Source organism: Gracilinanus agilis, chromosome 6 (assembly GCF_016433145.1).
Source record: "Gracilinanus agilis isolate LMUSP501 chromosome 6, AgileGrace, whole genome shotgun sequence".
Lineage (NCBI taxonomy): Eukaryota > Metazoa > Chordata > Mammalia > Didelphimorphia > Didelphidae > Gracilinanus > Gracilinanus agilis.
In genome coordinates, this window is record NC_058135.1 from 45,268,309 (window position 1) to 45,285,484 (window position 17,176).

Here is a 17,176-nt window from a genome sequence, read left to right on the forward strand (position 1 = left end):
ATCAGACTCAACTGAAACTGAACAACAACAAGAAATGGGTAAGAGAGATGTCTTTGTTAGCATAACTAGTTCATGAAATCAAAGAGAACTACCAGCTGGCTAAGAGACTCTAGACCAGTGATTCTACCACCCCCTGGTGGGTGCTGCAGCGATCCAGGGAAGCAGGGATGGCTGCGGGTGCATTTATCTTTCCTATTAATTGCTATTAAACTTTTTTAAAATTAATTTCCAGGGGACTAAGTAATATTTTTTTCTGGAAAGAAGGTGGTAGGCCAAAAAAGTTTGGGAACTACTGCTCTAGAGTCTCTGAAAGCCTTCATTTTATCAATTAAGTCTCTTTATGTCAAGTAGAAGAAAAAAGAGACTGAAAGAGTCCAGTTCCTTCAGAGATTATAGACAGCAAAATAGCCAATAAAGAACAAAATGGAGTCAGTCGCATTCTTCCAGAAATTAACCTTGAACAAGAAAATTCTTCCTTTGCCAAAAGATGATTTTTAGTTTTTCAGACAAATACATATAATTTCTCATATGCCATTATGGTTACTCTAAACTATCTCTTTTCCTTTGTTTTGTTTTGTTTATTTTAAATTTATTTATTCATGTGTTTGTTACATGAAAATTCCCTTCACAAAAGGCATCATTTGACAAGAAAATCTCTGTATCTATAAAACTACGTCTTGTTTCTTTCTATTTATCAGTTCTTTCTCAGAAAGGAGATACACAGTTATTCTTTGAATAATATTTCTGTTCCTGTATTTTATGTTCTCTTGATTTTACTCATTCACCCTTCACAATTTCATGCAGGTCTCTCATGTTTTGTTGTGTTTTTTAATTAAACTGCTTGTCATTGCTTATAGCACAATAGTATTCTATGACAATCATATGCCACAGGTTTGATAGGCATCCCCTCAATTTCCATTTCTTCGATACCACAAAGAGAACTACTATAAATATCTTAGAACATATGGGTTTTTCCCTTCATTCCCTGATGATCTTAGGAAATAAATCTAATAATAGTATTGCTGGATCAAAGGGTATATACACAGTTTTATAACTCTTTGGGCTTACTTGCAGATGCTCTGCAAAGTTCTACCAACAATGTATTAGTATCCCCTTTTTTCCTACATCTGCTCCAACATTTATCATTTTTTCCTTTCATTACATTTAGCCAATCTAATAGGTGTGTTTGATTTGCATTCCTCTAATCAATATTTATTTAGAGCATTTTTTCATAGTTATTTATAGTTTTGATTTCTTCATCCAAAAGTTGTTTGTTCATATCTTTTGACCATTTATCAATCAAAATCAACTTTTTTCCCTCTTCACTGGCATTCCAGCATCTGTGAGATTAAACTTGGAGATCAGGAGTCTGGCCAATTCTCTAGTGAGAAATTGCTTCCATAAGGACATTTTCTTATTTTTAACAACTGACAAATCACCAATCACTAATAATGTACAGTGTGATTGGCCACAAGTCCTTAGCCCTTTTTGAGTCATGGATCCCTTTGTCAATCTAATGAAGCCTATAGAACCCTTCTGAGAATGATATTCTTAAATGCATAAAATAAATTACATAAAATTATAAAAGAAACCACCCATATTTAAACATAATTATCAAAATGTTAAAAGAGCAAATTTCCAGACTCCAAGTTAACAATTCCTAGGCTAAGCACTGGAAATGCAAAGATAAAAATCTCTCCTCAACAGACTTACATTCTGTCAGATAGGTTTTATTCTATGCCTCTTCTTACTGGTGAATAGCCAAGCACGACTTCTGTGAGATGACAACTAAGTAAGAAGATAGGCTCTCCCCAGATGAATGTTCCTCACCACATTACAAATGTGCTGCTTTCAGATTCTGTCAAAGCTGTGTGAAATTTTACAAACTGACTCCCTGGCAGAACTCCTAACATGGCTCCTCCATGCAAGTGTGAAAGGTAAGAAGCAGGAATATTAGCCTCAGGTAGGTTGCCTAGAAATAATGCACTGCTTTCTGTCCTGAGGGGACCTTAAAACTAGGGAAAACTTGGCTCCTGTATGATTCATAGAGGCTGGTTACCTGGCAGGGGTTCTAAGAGTAATTTGTGTCACCATCCCTCTCTTTCCCATTCATTCTGATGCAGGGTTTGTGGTGGCAGATGACAAAAAGAAGCACATTGGGGAAGTGTCTTACAAGGAATTTATGTGTCAGCTAAATATTCTATGAACCAAAGAGCCTGAGAACTTTTGGTCTAGAGAAATTAGTAGAATAATAAGTAATTGGGGAAATATTAGAATATTTTAATGGATGAGTGAATGGATTATTTATTAAGCAGTTACATTGAGTAAAGCACTGTGCCTTTAAGGATACAAATAGAAAAGTAAGGCTTCTGGTCTTAAGGAACTCAAATTCTAATGGTGAGACAACACATATGCAAGGTTTCAGTTCCAAGTCAAATGAAAAAGTCTCATGGTCCTTAGGGAACAGATGGCAACGCCTCTTCTTTAATGTCATTACCAGTGATAAAATTATATCACTTTCTGAAGCTTAAGTATTGGACACTGGTCTAGAAGCACTGTTATTCCAAAGACTCTTGGGGCCATTAGGGAGATGATGGTCAAGGTAGTGGTTGGACCTGCCTTAGATACACTGCATCCTATGCATGTCTCTCCTTCAGGGTGCCTTGATGCTTTATTTCTCTTCTGTGGAGTATCAAAAGATGACATGTCTAGCTACTTAAATGACCCCTGTTACTGGCTTCTACTCACCATGTCTCATACCAAAATGAGCCTCTTTCCCCCAAATCAACTTTCTCTCTTAATGCCTTCATCCCTGCTCTCCCAATAACCCACATTTGATTTACGCCTCTCCTTCGTCCCTCTATGTGCAGTTGCCACTTCTTATCAACCCATCCTTCTGAAATATTTGAATTCTGTCCTTCTCCATTCCCAATGATATTTCCAATGACATCAGCTCCCAATGACAGGACCTCAAACCTTTATGACTATAATAGCTTTCTGGCTAGCCCCTCAGCTACCAATACTTTTTTCTGTTCAATCAATAAAGCAGCAAGTATTTATTAAATGCCTAAATAGGTACTTAAACACTGTTTGATGTTGGACATTACAGTATGAATATCACTCTCTTTGTTGTTTTATATTTATTTCCCCCTCTTAAGGCTAGATTGACTATGATGTGAATATTACCCATTTTCTGAACAATGTAGTGAATGTTAAAAACTTTTGAAACCAATGCTCTGACTTGGACCTAATTCCACCAAAGCCATCTCCAAACCTCCAAAGTAACAATGGCCAATCTACTGTTTTTACTTCATTTCCTAGAGTCATAGACAAATCAAGAAAAAAGGCAGGCAGGTCCTAAAACTGTTTGACATGCTTTTTACATATGGCATGTTTGGGATTGCAGGCCAGTTGAGTTTCATATCTGGGCACCCCTGGATTATGCTTTATTCATAGATATACAATTCTGTGAAGAATATATCCAGTCAAATGTGCATGCATCATATCTGCTTTGGAGAAATATAAAAGTATACTAAAATAATATTCTCATTCTGAGACACACACATGCATTAAAAAGTCAACAAAAACTTTAGTAAAACAAGCACAAGACCAAGAGCTGAAGAACCCAAATTCAAGTTCACCAAATAGCTATGTAGCCATTAGGATGTCTCAAATGCTCTCTGGATCTCATTTCCTCATAAGTAAAAATCAGGAGATTGAACTACACGATCTCTAATATCTAAATCTATTATTCAATGATTCCAGGAAACTGAAAGAAGAATTTAAAATCTGCAGCAGAACTAATTTGAGTGGTTGAGACCATCTGTCAGGAATTGCCTGGCTCCTCACTCCTCCAGACAACTGTGATTGTTTGCCTTGTTCTATAGACTTATTCCCCCTCATAGGCTAAGTGCAACAGGGAGTATATGAGAAGAAAACATTAGTTGAGCATCAAAGTTCATTCTTTTGGTGGTTTCATTATACCTCAGGAAGGCATTAGACTCCTTTTAGATTCATCTTTTAGTCTCAGCTCTCTGCATCCCTGATCTTGCCTGTATAGTCCTTTTGAATCTTGATTCTGATCCTGCCTGGATTCTGGATTTCTTATTTCCAAAGAGAACCGTTACTAGCAATTTTGGTATCTGTGGAAAATAGCCAGGAATATGTCTTTAAATCACCTTTTAAGACAAATTCTAGGGGCAGCAATGTGGCTCAATGAATACAGAGCCAAGCCTGGAGACAGGAGGTCATTGATTCAAATCTGACCTCAGATATTTCCTAGTTGTATGACCCTGGACAAGTCACTAAGCTCCAACTGCCTAACCCTTATCACTCTTCTGCCTTGAAATCAACACTTAGTATTGATTCAAAGGCAACAGGTAAGGATTTAACAACAACAAAAAAGACATTCTACTGAGGGGAGGAGGGAGATACTGGATACCACCTCCATTAGGAGACATGAATCCATGGGTAGAAACCCCAGGACACAACCATTATAAAGTGGCCCCCTTCTAGATGGGAAAGGGGGATATAGATTGGGAGGATGGCAACAGAGTGTGGTTTATGGGGGCTGTCATCTGGCAGCTTCCTTTAAAAAAAACAAACCCTTACTTTCTGCCTTATAATCAATATTAAGCATCAGTTCCAAAGTGGAAGAGTGGTATGCTGCTGAAGAAATAATGATATAAATGCCTTCTAGATTGATCAAAATTCTTGAACAGAGTCCTGGTCCCTTCACCCTAGTTATGGCTCCATGTCCAGAGGCTCTATATCTGGGGTCAAGTTCTAAAGAGAAGACCTTGAACAAACATGACGATTGCCTTCAAGTATCCTGAGGATTATGATGTAGAAGAGGGCTTAGACTTTTGATCTGCTTGGTCCCAGAGGGTCAAGGAACAAAGGGTAGAAGTTGCAAAATAGTAGATCTTAATTCAATGTTAGGAGGAAAAAAATCCCAACAATTAAAGCTCTCTAAAAGCAAAATACAATGCCTCTGAAGGCTGTGGGGCTACTCTCTAATTTGGAGTTTTCAAGAGAAGGATGGTCATTTGTCAGAGATGTTGTAGAGAATATCCTTGATCAGATACAGATGCCCTCAGAGGTCTTTTTCAGCTCTTTGATTCTATATGGCTCTATGACTATTATGGCCCAAGGTCCATCTGGGACTAGACTTCTCCCTCCCCATTGCCCAGTTCCACTCTATCTAAGTTCCTACTCCTTTGTTCCCTGCCTTTTTTTCTGGACTCTCATTACTATATAATTTCTCAGATGTTCACAACTGGGCCCCATCTTATTTTGTCCCCTTAAGCCTGCATCATCTAAGAGCCCACCTCTTTCCATATTCTGCACTCATTCTTGGACTCTAAATCTGACCTGTGTAACCAGAATCTACCTCCTATCTATGCCCTTTGGCCATGTCTTACCCTCAGATGCAGCACCTGGTGTGTTTACTTGGGCTCTGCATTTTATATGCCCTCTGCAATCACAAAACAGTTACATGGGTGGACTTTTGCCCTCCCAGCTCCTTTTTTTTCTTTCTTTTTTTATTGTCATACAGAACACACTTCCATATTGGTCATTATTGTAAGAGCGAACTCATACATAAATAACCAAAACCCCAAAACAAAACCATAAATACACTGACGTGAAAGAAGACACCAACAGTTCTTTTTCTGGAGGTGGATAGCATTCCCTGTTACAAGTCTTTCAGGATTGTCCCATATCAGTGCACTCCCAGCTCCTTAGCTATGTCCTGTTTGATGTTTCCTTCTTCTGGTTTTCCTATGCCTCTTGGCTACCCAGAAGCTTCCAAAGTAGGCAACATTTTGTCTCTCCAACTTCCCCTTCTAAGGCTGCTTTTCCCATGTGGCATCTTGCTTTGAAGTCTCCCTCCCTTCCTCTAGACCTTTAATCAAAACACAGATGTCCTGTTTTTCAGGACCCTGATTTCTGCTTGGAAACTGATATTCAATCCACATTAGTGAGTACACTAGTTAACTCCTCTGGGATAATGAGTTGGCATTTTTAAAAAGGTCTTCTGTGTGTAAATAGAATTAGCTCGAGCCCATTAATAGTCAAAAATCTACTCAACCTAGGCGTGCTAATGATGTCACTCTCACCTCCCTTAGTGGGGAGGGGAAATGAGTTACCCACACGTGACAATAAGTAACAAATCAAGAATAAGGGACTGCCCTTTGGGCAGTCCAAATCAGTGTAGAGGCTGCCATTTGTCTGCTTGAATTAGAGGTGGACCACAGGAAGTGATGAAAGACACGATCTCTTTAAGTAAGTTAGTGAACTTCCTGTGGGGGAGTTGCCGTCTCGAACTGGGAGCAGAAGCATCTCCTGAGACGACAGAGAACTTACACTCTGTATTGTCACGTGGGTAAGTTAGGCTGACTTCCTTGGCCTGACTGGGCCAATTCTAAACTCTGCCTATCTGGCTGTTGGGCCTTGTGGCTTACAGCTTCATTTATTTAGCCTTTAACCTTCTCTCTCAGTCCAGGCCTTTGGCCTGGACTAGCCTCTCCTTTTCTCTTTATTCCTACTTTTACCTACCGATTGTAAATAAACTCCTCAACCCAATGCTGACTTGGGTCTGATTTAATTACGGAATCAACCTGAATTGTTGATTCCTGGCGGCCACATATTTAATATATATTTATAAATACCTAAAATTTCCTTCTAACATCTGCAAACAAATCACTTATTCCACAGAAAGACCCAGACAAAATATTCTGGGTTTAAGTTCTGACTTGGAGCACCATGAGTCTATGTCTAGATTCTGACTCAATGACCTTTGGGCCTTGGGCTTCTTATTACCTCTTGCCCCATCCCTCTATGGGAATTTCAAGCAAAATGGCAGACTTCAGGGAAAATATTTGGGGACATAAAGAACTTGAGATGTCTCTCACATAGGCCACTGTTCTTAGTGCTCTAATAGTCTAGAAGACCTGGGTTGAAATATCACCCCAGACATTTACTAGCTGTGAGACCCTGGGCAAGTCACTTAATCTTTCTGAGCCTCAGTTTCCTTATCTATAAAATGAAAGAGTTGGACCCAATTAACACCAATAATAAACCATTTTAAACTGTGAACTACTTTCTACACACTACTGCAATAGAGAACCATAGAAACTAAGATTTGGTATGGAGGCCCAGAAAACAGGTAGAGAAAGCTAATACTGTTCTAGGTCAACAGTCAAATTATAACTGCAGCCTTTTCTCTTCTTTCAAATCAGAAAAAGAGTGGGTATCAGCTTTGATCCATTCAGAGCTCTCTGAGATCAACTTGTTGAAAAACCGGGACCACATTCACCAAAAGGGACTTGGAAAAGAGAAAGAAAAACCACCTCCTACTGTCAAACCTGGCAGTGCCTCTTCTGCAAAAAGCAAGACTCCAACCTCAGCCAAGGAGGAAATATCTAAAGTCAACAGGTAATAAATTCTCCATCATAAAGAGCCTTTACAGTTGGTTACAAGTTGTTGGACATTTAGAGGAAGCCCAGAGTAATGAGAAAGGCTCTGAAAGTCAGAGTGCAAAGTTATGGGTCATTCAGTTATGGACCAATCTGAGACTCCACTGTCTTTTAATAAAGTTTAGTAATATTTATGCTACCTATTTTACAGCATACATTTCTTTAACTAAAAGTGGGGTATTGATTCTCTTTAACTGTTTGACCATGGGATTTTTTTTTTAGGCTTAGGCTTTAATTTGATTTTTTTCAATGAATAAAAATCAAATTCCCTCCTTCCCACCCACTCCTGACTCCATTTAAGAAAAAAATGAAGAAAGACGAAATCCTTTAACAAATATGCATAGTCAAGCAAGCAAATTCCCACAATGGCTGTGTCCAAAAATATATATTTGACTTTATCTTTCAAGAAGGATGAATGTCAAGGGCTTAAAAAATTCTCCTTTACTCAAGTGATGGTTAAAAATGTTTTCATGTTAAAAATTCTTGAATCCCCTTTCCTCAATATTCAGGGAACAGTCTTCTCTAAGTTATCTAATCCAAAAGCTTTTCTTTTTTTTTTTAATCATCTTTTTTCCTTTCTTAAGTTGAAAGGTAAAAGAAGACCTGAGTAGAGGACAAAAAAAAATGTATGATGCTCTGAAAATTAAGAAAAGGCAAAATAAAAATGACTTAGTATGAGGCCTAAATATTAGAGTTTAAATTATTCCCATACAAAGACGTGCTAAACTCTGCCAAACTAAGTAAGGGAATGGAGAGTAGAAAGGGGATAGAGAATAGATCTGATTTCATTGACAGAAGGAGTTCCCAGTTGAAGAAACTCAATGAATGCAGGTCTCTAGTCTAAAGAATTGTTTAGAACCCTGAGTGGTTAAATAACTTGCCAAGGATGTTGAATACATTATTACTTTGAGAGATTACCCCTTCGGCCTAAGAAAACATTCCACATTCCAGATAGGAAAAGTGTTTAGTGGGAATATCATCCATGTGTCACTTATGCAATTAGGACAAAAACTATCCTTTAAAAAATAAAATTTTGTAAGGCTTCTGGGAAAGAAGCCAACAGAAAAATAAGATAATGTGTAACTCACAAAGGCATATATGCAAAAGGTAAAGGAAAATGAAGATAGAGTATATGAGAATTCCTTTTTTGGTTGTTGTTTGCCACATGAAAAGGTTGCTTTTTTGGGAAAAAATTACTTATTGATGCAGTTTTTTTCCTTTTTTTATAAAACATTACTGTCATCTTCCAATTAGCATTTTGCCCTATCCTTTCTACCCTCAACTATCCCAAGCAATGAATCAATATGATCATAACTTGAGGTTTCTATGGATATCAGAGGCTCTTTGAGACATACTAAAATATTTTGACCCTCATTCTATATACCCAAGTAACTATTTATTCTCTACAAAACTTCACTTTTCTCACTAGATTATATCTAGGACAAAGACACTAGAGGGCATTGCTTTGATCTTTTGTTTTTTTAAATACTGAGACTTTGGTGATGATGTAATCTATGCTTATGCTTGTGTAAACATGTAAGATGTGCATAAAATTCACTGTCCTTTTCCTCCATCTGATTTAGAGCTCCAAGTTCTATCAAGGAAAAAAATAAAGAAGCCAAACAAGGTTAAGTATAATTTGTGCACGTTAATGACAGGACATTATCACAAAAACATTATGAGTCCTACCAGTGGGAAGCACAACAGTTTATAATACTTAGTTTTGAAGAGACAAACTCTAAAAAGAGCTGCTTCAAGAAGTGAAGAGATAGATTTTTGAATTTTTGAAAATTGAATTTGCCATAAATAGAAATGTTGTATTGACTAAAGGTTAACCCTGAAATAGGCCCTAGGGAGACCTCAAAAGCTAAAGATTTAGTCTGAGGGTCACAGATGGAAGGATGGATACAACTCCAGAGACCATCAGGTCTAACATCTTCATTTTTTGATAGAGGCCCAAGTACATTAATATCTATATGCTCAGAGTCACAAAGGTAGGAAAGTGTCAGAAGGATTGAATGCATCTACATCAGTGATGGGCAAACATTTTAAAGAGGGGGCCAAAGGAAAGGAAATGCTCATCTGTCAGTCTGTTTCTAAGGCAACTCTTTCAAAGTTTCACTGTACTGTATCCTACTCAATGTATTCGTCAGATTAGGAATAATGTCGTGTGGCCAGATAGAGCATTTCAGGGGGCTGCGTTAGGCCTGCAGTCTGTAGTTTTCCCATCACTGATTGACTTGGATTCAAGAAGTTGCAGTTGAGTCATTTTAGTAGTTTCTAACTCTTCATGACCCCATTTGTCTCTTCACCTCCTGCACACCCTAGAACCTTTTCCCGCCTCTGCATCTTTTTTTGCAGATCCTGCTCATATGCTCAAACCTCTCCTTCCTTATAACACTTGGCAAAGATAATGGAATATTTTGCTATTTCCTTCTCCATCTCATTTTGCAAATGGTAAAGTTTAAGTGGCTTGCCCAGGGAGGTCAGATTTGAACTCGGAAAATGAGTCCTCTTGATTCCAAATCCAGTGCTCTATTGCCTCAGGTACTTACTAGCTGGCTGGGTCAGGAAGAGCTGGGTTCGAATCCAGCCTCAGGTACTTACTAGCTGTGTGACTCCAAGCAAGTCACTTTACTACTGCCTACTTCAGTTTACAGTGTAATGAGGATATTAATAAATGGACCTAATTAGTTAATTAATAAAAGGCAATAGTGGTGGGTCTCAGGTAGGTCATCTGTAAAATTAGGGAATCGGACTGGATGGCTTCCAGAGGTGCCCTCTAGGGCTAATATTGTGTCATCTCATGACTCTCAGCCACAATGCTCCAGAAAGACCAGGAAACAGAACAGAGAGAGAAAAGCAGGTGCTTGTGCCTCACCAGGTCCCCACTCAGCCCGGCTCAATTTTAAGCCTCATTCAAAAGTACATTCTGAACCAGGGCATGGGATTGACTTAAAGGGATCCAGCAGAATAGTCAAAGCAATCCAACCCTGAGTCAATAGTGAATGAAAAAGATGTGGCAGGTTCCAACTCTGAACAAACATCTTATAGCAATAAAGTAACCAGAGGAATGCATAGACCAGAAACCATGTTTTGTCTCACAGCCCACACCCAGCAGACAGAAAATGTTTGGAGAAAGACAAAGAGAAGAGACCTAAAAATCTTCATAATACCAGAGGGTCCAGCCCAGATTTCCTTGGGTCAATCGAGGTCTGACCTGTGCCTCATATGTTCCACAGCTGGAAATTGTTGAACCCAAATCTTGAGCTTATTAAGCTTAGAGACAACATTGGAAGCAGAAGCCCAGAGTTTAAATCTTATACCTGATTATTGTGTGACTTAAAAAAAAAAGTCACTTAACTTGCCTGGAACTGAAGTGAACTGGATGGCTTTTGAATCTATGATCCTTTACTCTGTTCTCTCATTCTAAACTCAGTTGCAATAAAAGCACGGTCTTGCTTATAGTAGGCATAATATAATAGAGTAGAGAAATATTTTCAGTATAGCTGGCAATCAAAATGACCACTGGAGTTTTTCAGGAATGTTTAAGGGCACTGACAAAATCTAAGTAAAAACAAGCATGTGGATTGGATGGTTTATAATAAAATCATTAACACTACTTGCTGAGAATGGTAAAATGTAATGTTTTATGCAAACATTACCTTGGGGAGAAACAGTTGGCTAAAAAAGACAAAACAAAACAAAAACCAGGATGAGGGGCAGCTAGGTGCATAATGGTTAGAGCACCAGAATTGGACTCAGGAGGACCTAGGTTCAGATATGACACACTTCATATCTGTGCGACCCTGGGCAAGTCACTTAACCCCAGTTGCCTACTCCTTAACATTCTTCTGCCTGAGAATCAATTCTATGTCAGAAGGTAAAGGTTTGTTGATTTTCAAGAGTCAATTGTTAAACTTTCAGCATAATTCATACCTGGGAAATCAGAAAAGACTACAAATCAGGGCTTGATTTACTGTTTTGTCGATTGTTTAGACATAAGAAAGTGATGGAGAAATACTAGTAATACAAATTAAACTTAAAAATGTGTCATGAAAACATTTATTTGGGGGGGGGGGTCATTAAACACTTTCTAGCATTAATTCTCCAGGGAATTCCCGTTTAGCTCAGTTTCATGGAGTTCCACATTATGTAGTTCCTTAATGGAGGCTCAGAACTAAATTCATAGTCTCAATTTCAGTGTCGCCTTATTTGGCTTGTTCTATTTCAGCAGCTGAGAATAAGCCTGGATTGACTAAAGAAAGAACTAATCTTGAAGACACCATTTCAGAATATTTCAGCAAAACAAAGTCTCCTACTAAGAATCTTAAGATTTGGGAGAGAACTTGCTGCCCTCGCTCGGCCTCCAAAGCAAGAAGTCAACAGCAAGGGAGCAGGCTATCTTCTCCCAAATCCGCTAATAACAATAATTTAAAGTTTTAAGCCAAAGAAGCTCTGTGGCAGTAAGGATGAAAGATAGAAAGCCAGTTCTGGTTTTCCTTCTCAGAAACCCCAGGTTCATCCATTCTTTCTCTCAAGAAATATTTTCAGGGTGGCCTGTAAGAACCAAGCATGGACTACTTCCTGGAGTAACAAGTTTCAGTTCTCAAACACTGGTAAATTATCATCATTATTGGGTTTAACAGATGAATTGTTGAATAGGTTTTAATTATTTTTATTCTGTTAATTTTGAATTCTACATAAAATAAAATTAAAATATATAGATATATGTACACATGTTCTGTTTTCCTGGTTTGCAGATTCATTACATAAGAAAAGGATCATGTCTGAGTCAGTTCCACAGCCCCTCTCCATTCTCAGTGCCTTCATGAGAAAGAAATAATGAATCTCATGGGGCTGGCAGGTCAGAATGGGCTTCTTTCCTCCCCCGCCCTTCCCCCCCCCTTTTTAATTGCATATATTGAAGGAGTTGTGTATTTGAATTTTAATTATCTAAAACAATCCAAAAATTGCTTGAGAGAAGAACCTGAGCATACCAAGGGCACAACCCTCTTCCTCATGTCAATGATTATTTCTCAGTTTATATTATAAAGTGGACAATAGAGTGTAATAAGAGGCTTTAGTCTGATTCCAATTACTTGGTCATCTGCTTCCCATAATCTTTAACTTTCACACACCTATACTGTAGCAAGTTATAGGTTATAAATATAAGATGATCTCCGAAATTCATAAAATACCTTTGACTGATCAAAGTAGTCTCCTATTAAACAACTCCAGGAAAACATTGTTTTATCTGCCTAGGCATCAACTATGTTGGTCCAATCCAACTTCTTTCAAGGCTTAGTAAGAAAGAACTACTCAGTACTCAAGGGTGGTTTTGAGGATCAAATGAAATAATATTTGTATAGTGCTTAATCAGAGTACCTGACTTAGTTGGCACTTACCAAATCTTTCCTTCCTTCCTTTCTTCTCTTTCTACTTTCCTTCTTTCTTCCCTACTTTTCTTTCTTTCCTACTTTCCTGTTTTCTTCCTTAGCCCCTCCTACCTTCCTCCTTTCCTTTCTTCCTTTCTTCCTTCCTCCCTTCTCTCCTTTCCTTCCTTTCAGGCTTAAATCATAAGACAAAGTAAAAATGGTTTACATAAGTAAGCTGCATAATCCAGAATCTCAGACTTAGCATCATGGTATCATACATCTAGAGCTAGAAGGGGCTCTAGAAACCATTTAATCTAATCTTCTCATTTTACAAATAAGGAAACTGAAAATTCAGGAAAGTTGTGACTTGACCAAGGTCATGTAGGATCAGTGGCATAAGCAATTGGATGGGACAAGGGATAGCATTGAACCGAATTCTACTTCAGATTCTTACTAGCTATGTGACCCTGAGCAAGTCACTTAATCTCTGTCTGCCTAAATTGCTGAGAGGATAAAATGAGATATATTTTTCTGCCTTTTCTAAAAGATCTGGGGAAATTTTACTGGTTTTAATATTTTTTTATATATCACCCACCACATGAACCTGATTAAGATCTGAGATGCAATCTTTCTGAAGGGAGTTATCTGGTCTTTGTTCTCTACATTTGATCGCTCCTTCAAGGCGGCCATTAAATTGCTTGTTTTCTTTTTATTTAGCTATTTCTGTTGTTTTCTTTTTATTCCTCCACTGCTACAAGGTTAGACCATTGTCTAATAATGAATAATAACAACCCCTGAAGTGGTTGGTGGAGGTAAGCACATTGCCACCAACCTCTGCTGTGAAGAATAGGTTATTTCTCCCCTAAAATATACTGAAACCATCCTTGAGATTTAAATGGCTCAGGGACTAGGGCTAGGGCTCTTAACATAGCTTCCTGTTGGCCTAATGACAAAATGTCTGCACAGAAGAAGTCATTAGCTCTTCCTGCAGGCTTTGACTGGCATATCAGTATGGCCAAAGAAGAGCCAGGGAAGCTATGTCCAACAGAATCAATACCGTACCTTGGTTGAATATTCCTTTCCCTTCTAGGGTAAGTAAACTTCCTTATAACTGTTAGAGGTTCTCATTCCATTCCACTCTCAAATCTGAACTGCCACACTGACTTAACTGCAAAAATCAAATATCTCATTCAGAAACAATATTCCTTATTCATGGTTGATCCACACCAATGGAATAAAAACATGATTATCTAATGTAATTTTGAGGTTCTATCAATCAAATTGCTAAGGGATTTGTTTTTGGAACTAGACAAATCAGTTAGATTCATTTAGAGGAACCAAAGGTCTAGAATCCCAAGGGAAATAACAAGAGGCAAAAAGGAATGAACCTTCTCTCAAATAATATGTAGTCTCTCCACTCTACATCTTTCTTGCAGACAACAAGCTGACACACCTAAGGCACAAGTAGGATTGTTACTCTGCTATTTTAAGTTCCAGTGGCTTCTTATTACTCCTAGGATAAAATGTAAGCTCCTCTGACATTTAAGGCCAATTAAAGTCTAGCTGTCTTCCCAAACTGATTTCATATCACTGTTGTTGTTCAGTCATTTGTCGGTGATGTCCAACTCTTCATCATCCTATTTAGAGTTTTCTTGGCAAAGATACTTGAAATGGTTTGCCATTTCCTTCTCCGGCTCATTTTATATATGAAAAACTGAAGCAAATAAAATTAAGTGACTTACCCAGGGCACACAGCTAGTGTCTGAGGCCAGATTGAACTAGGGAAGACAAATCTCCCTGATTGCAAGCCTAGCACTCTATCCACAGCAACAACTAGTTTCCTTACCCACATATTCCAATCAAACTGGGGAATGATGATCTCAATACATGACATGACCTCCCTTCATTTGCATTTGCTGTCCCCCATGCCTGGAACATTTTCCCATCACTTCTTAGAATGCCTAGTTCCTATCATGGCTGAACTTGAGTGCCACAACCTTAAGAGATCTTTCGGATTTCCTAGTCTTTAGTACTCACAAACTGCTATGTATTTTATTGTGCCTTTTCCAGTCTTCCACTCTGGTGGAATGGAACTTCCTTGAGAAGCAATCAGGAACTATTTCATTTTTTTCTCTGTATCCTTTGCCCTGAGCACAGTCCATGGCACCCAGGAGACTCTCAACAAGTGCTTATTGAATTGAATTGTTTTATCACTCTATCAAAACTCTTTCCTACAGGTTTCAAATACAGAAGCAATCAGGATAACAAATTAGATAAATGAGACCCAGAAGCAACTTAACAAAGGAATTCAGTATTTGAAAAAACTAGAAACCAAAAAATATGATAAATTTCTTATCTATAACAATTACTGTGAAAACTGAAAGGAAAGTAGTTGGGTAGAAAATAAGATAAGAGCACTCCCATAAAAAGCTCAAAATGAATAGGCAACTAAAACATAAGATATAACAAGAGAAAAAGAGATAAAAGGTGATACCTTTCAGCTATGTGGCTAGGGGCAATTGGTAACAAAACAAGGCATACAGAAAATCACAAAAGAACTGCAAATTATCCAAATCTTTGGAAATGAAAGCAATTCTGAGATTTCATCGGAAGCTCATCAGAATGGCAAAGATGATAAAAGATGGAAATAATCAGTGAAGAGGGTGTCATGAGAAGATATGTGTACTCATACCATATAGGTCTAAGGCAGTAGTTCCCAAACTTTTTTGGCTTACTTCCCCCTTTCCAGAAAAAATATTACTGAGCCCCCTGGAAATTAATTTTTTTTTAATTTTAATAGCAATTAATAGGAAAGATAAATGCACCTGTGGCCATCACCACCCCCCTGGATCACTGCAGCACGAACCAGGGGTCGGTGGCGCCCACTTTGGGAATCCCTGGTATAAGCTATCAACTGGGCCAAAGACTGTAGAAGACAATTTGGAATTAGCAAAGAAAACACATTTTGACTTAGTGGTTTCACTACTGAACTAGACCACCAAGAGGTCAAAATCAGAAAGGTTCTTTATGTCCCAATATATAGAAGGCAACATATTTTGCAGTATCAAAGAAATGGAAACAAAGTGGGAACTCACTAAATAAGGAGTGTCTGAACAAATGTTGGTATGTAAATGTAATGGAGAAAGCAGTGTAGAAAGAGCACTAGTGGGCTTTGGAGTCATTATCTATGGACCTCAGTTCCAATCCCACCTTGGATATCTGTGTGACATTGGCAACTTCTAACCCCTCAGCCACATAGCTGAAAGGTATCACCTCCTTTTATCTCTTTTTCTCTTATTCTATCTTATGTTTGAATTGCCTATTCATTTTGAGCTTCCTATGGGAGTGCTCTTATCTTATTTTCTACCCAACTACTTTTCTTTCAGTTTTCACAGTAATTCTTATAGATAAGAAACTCTAACCTGTTTTCTTTTCTTTTTCTTTTTTAAAACATTTATTAATATTCGTTTTTAACATAGTTACATGATTCATGCCCCTACTTTCCCCTTCACCCCCCACTCTCCCCCCACCCATGGCCGATGCACATTTCCACTGGTTTTATCATGTGTCATTGATCAAGACCTATTTCCAAATTGTTGATAGTTGCATTGGTGTGGTAGTTTCGTGTCTACATCCCCAATCATGTCTGCCTCAACCCATGTGTTCAAGCAGTTGTTTTTCTTATATGTTTCCTCTCCTGCAGTTCTTCCTCTGAATGTGGGTAGCATCTTTACCATAAATCCCTCAGAGCTGTCCTGTGTCATTGCAGTGCTGCTGGTACAGAAGTCCATTACATTCAATTTTACCACAGTATATCAGTCTGTGTTCTTCTGGCTCTGCTCCTTTCACTCTGCATCAATTCCTGGAGGTCTTTCCATTTCACATGGAATTCCTCCAGTTTATTATTCCTTTGAGCACAATAGTATTCCATCACCAGCATATACCACAATTTGTTCAGCCATTCCCCAATTGAAGGGCATACCCTCCTTTTCCAGTTCTTTGCCAACACAAAAAGCACAGCTATAAATATTTTCATACAAGTCTGTTTATCTATGATCTCTTTGGGGTACAAAGTGCAGGCATTCTTTTATAGCCCTTTGAGCATAGTTCCAAATTGCCAGCCAGAATGGTTGGATCAGTTGACAACTCCACCAGCAATGCATTAATGTCCCAGTTTTGCCACATCCCCTACAGCATTCATTATTCTCCCCTTCTTTCATTTTAGCCAATCTGCTAGGTGTGAGGTGATATCTCAGAGTTGTTTTGATTTGCATTTCTCTAATTATTAGAGATTTAGAACACTTTCTCATGTGCTTATTG

The 17,176-nt window shown here is 38.2% G+C and overlaps 1 protein-coding gene across 1 annotated transcript in view; it reads left to right on the forward strand.

Moving 5' to 3' along the window:
• The window catches only part of C6H4orf17 (chromosome 6 C4orf17 homolog), a 30,206-nt gene extending 18,282 nt beyond the window's left edge, over positions 1–11,924 (forward strand). The window contains exons 5-8 of the mRNA XM_044682280.1: positions 1,856–1,937; positions 7,242–7,437; positions 9,062–9,105; positions 11,713–11,924. Coding sequence (XP_044538215.1) covers positions 1,856–1,937; positions 7,242–7,437; positions 9,062–9,105; positions 11,713–11,924 — 534 coding nt within the window. The remainder of the gene's footprint in view (positions 1–1,855; positions 1,938–7,241; positions 7,438–9,061; positions 9,106–11,712) is intronic.
• The last annotated feature ends 5,252 nt before the right edge of the window (positions 11,925–17,176 follow it).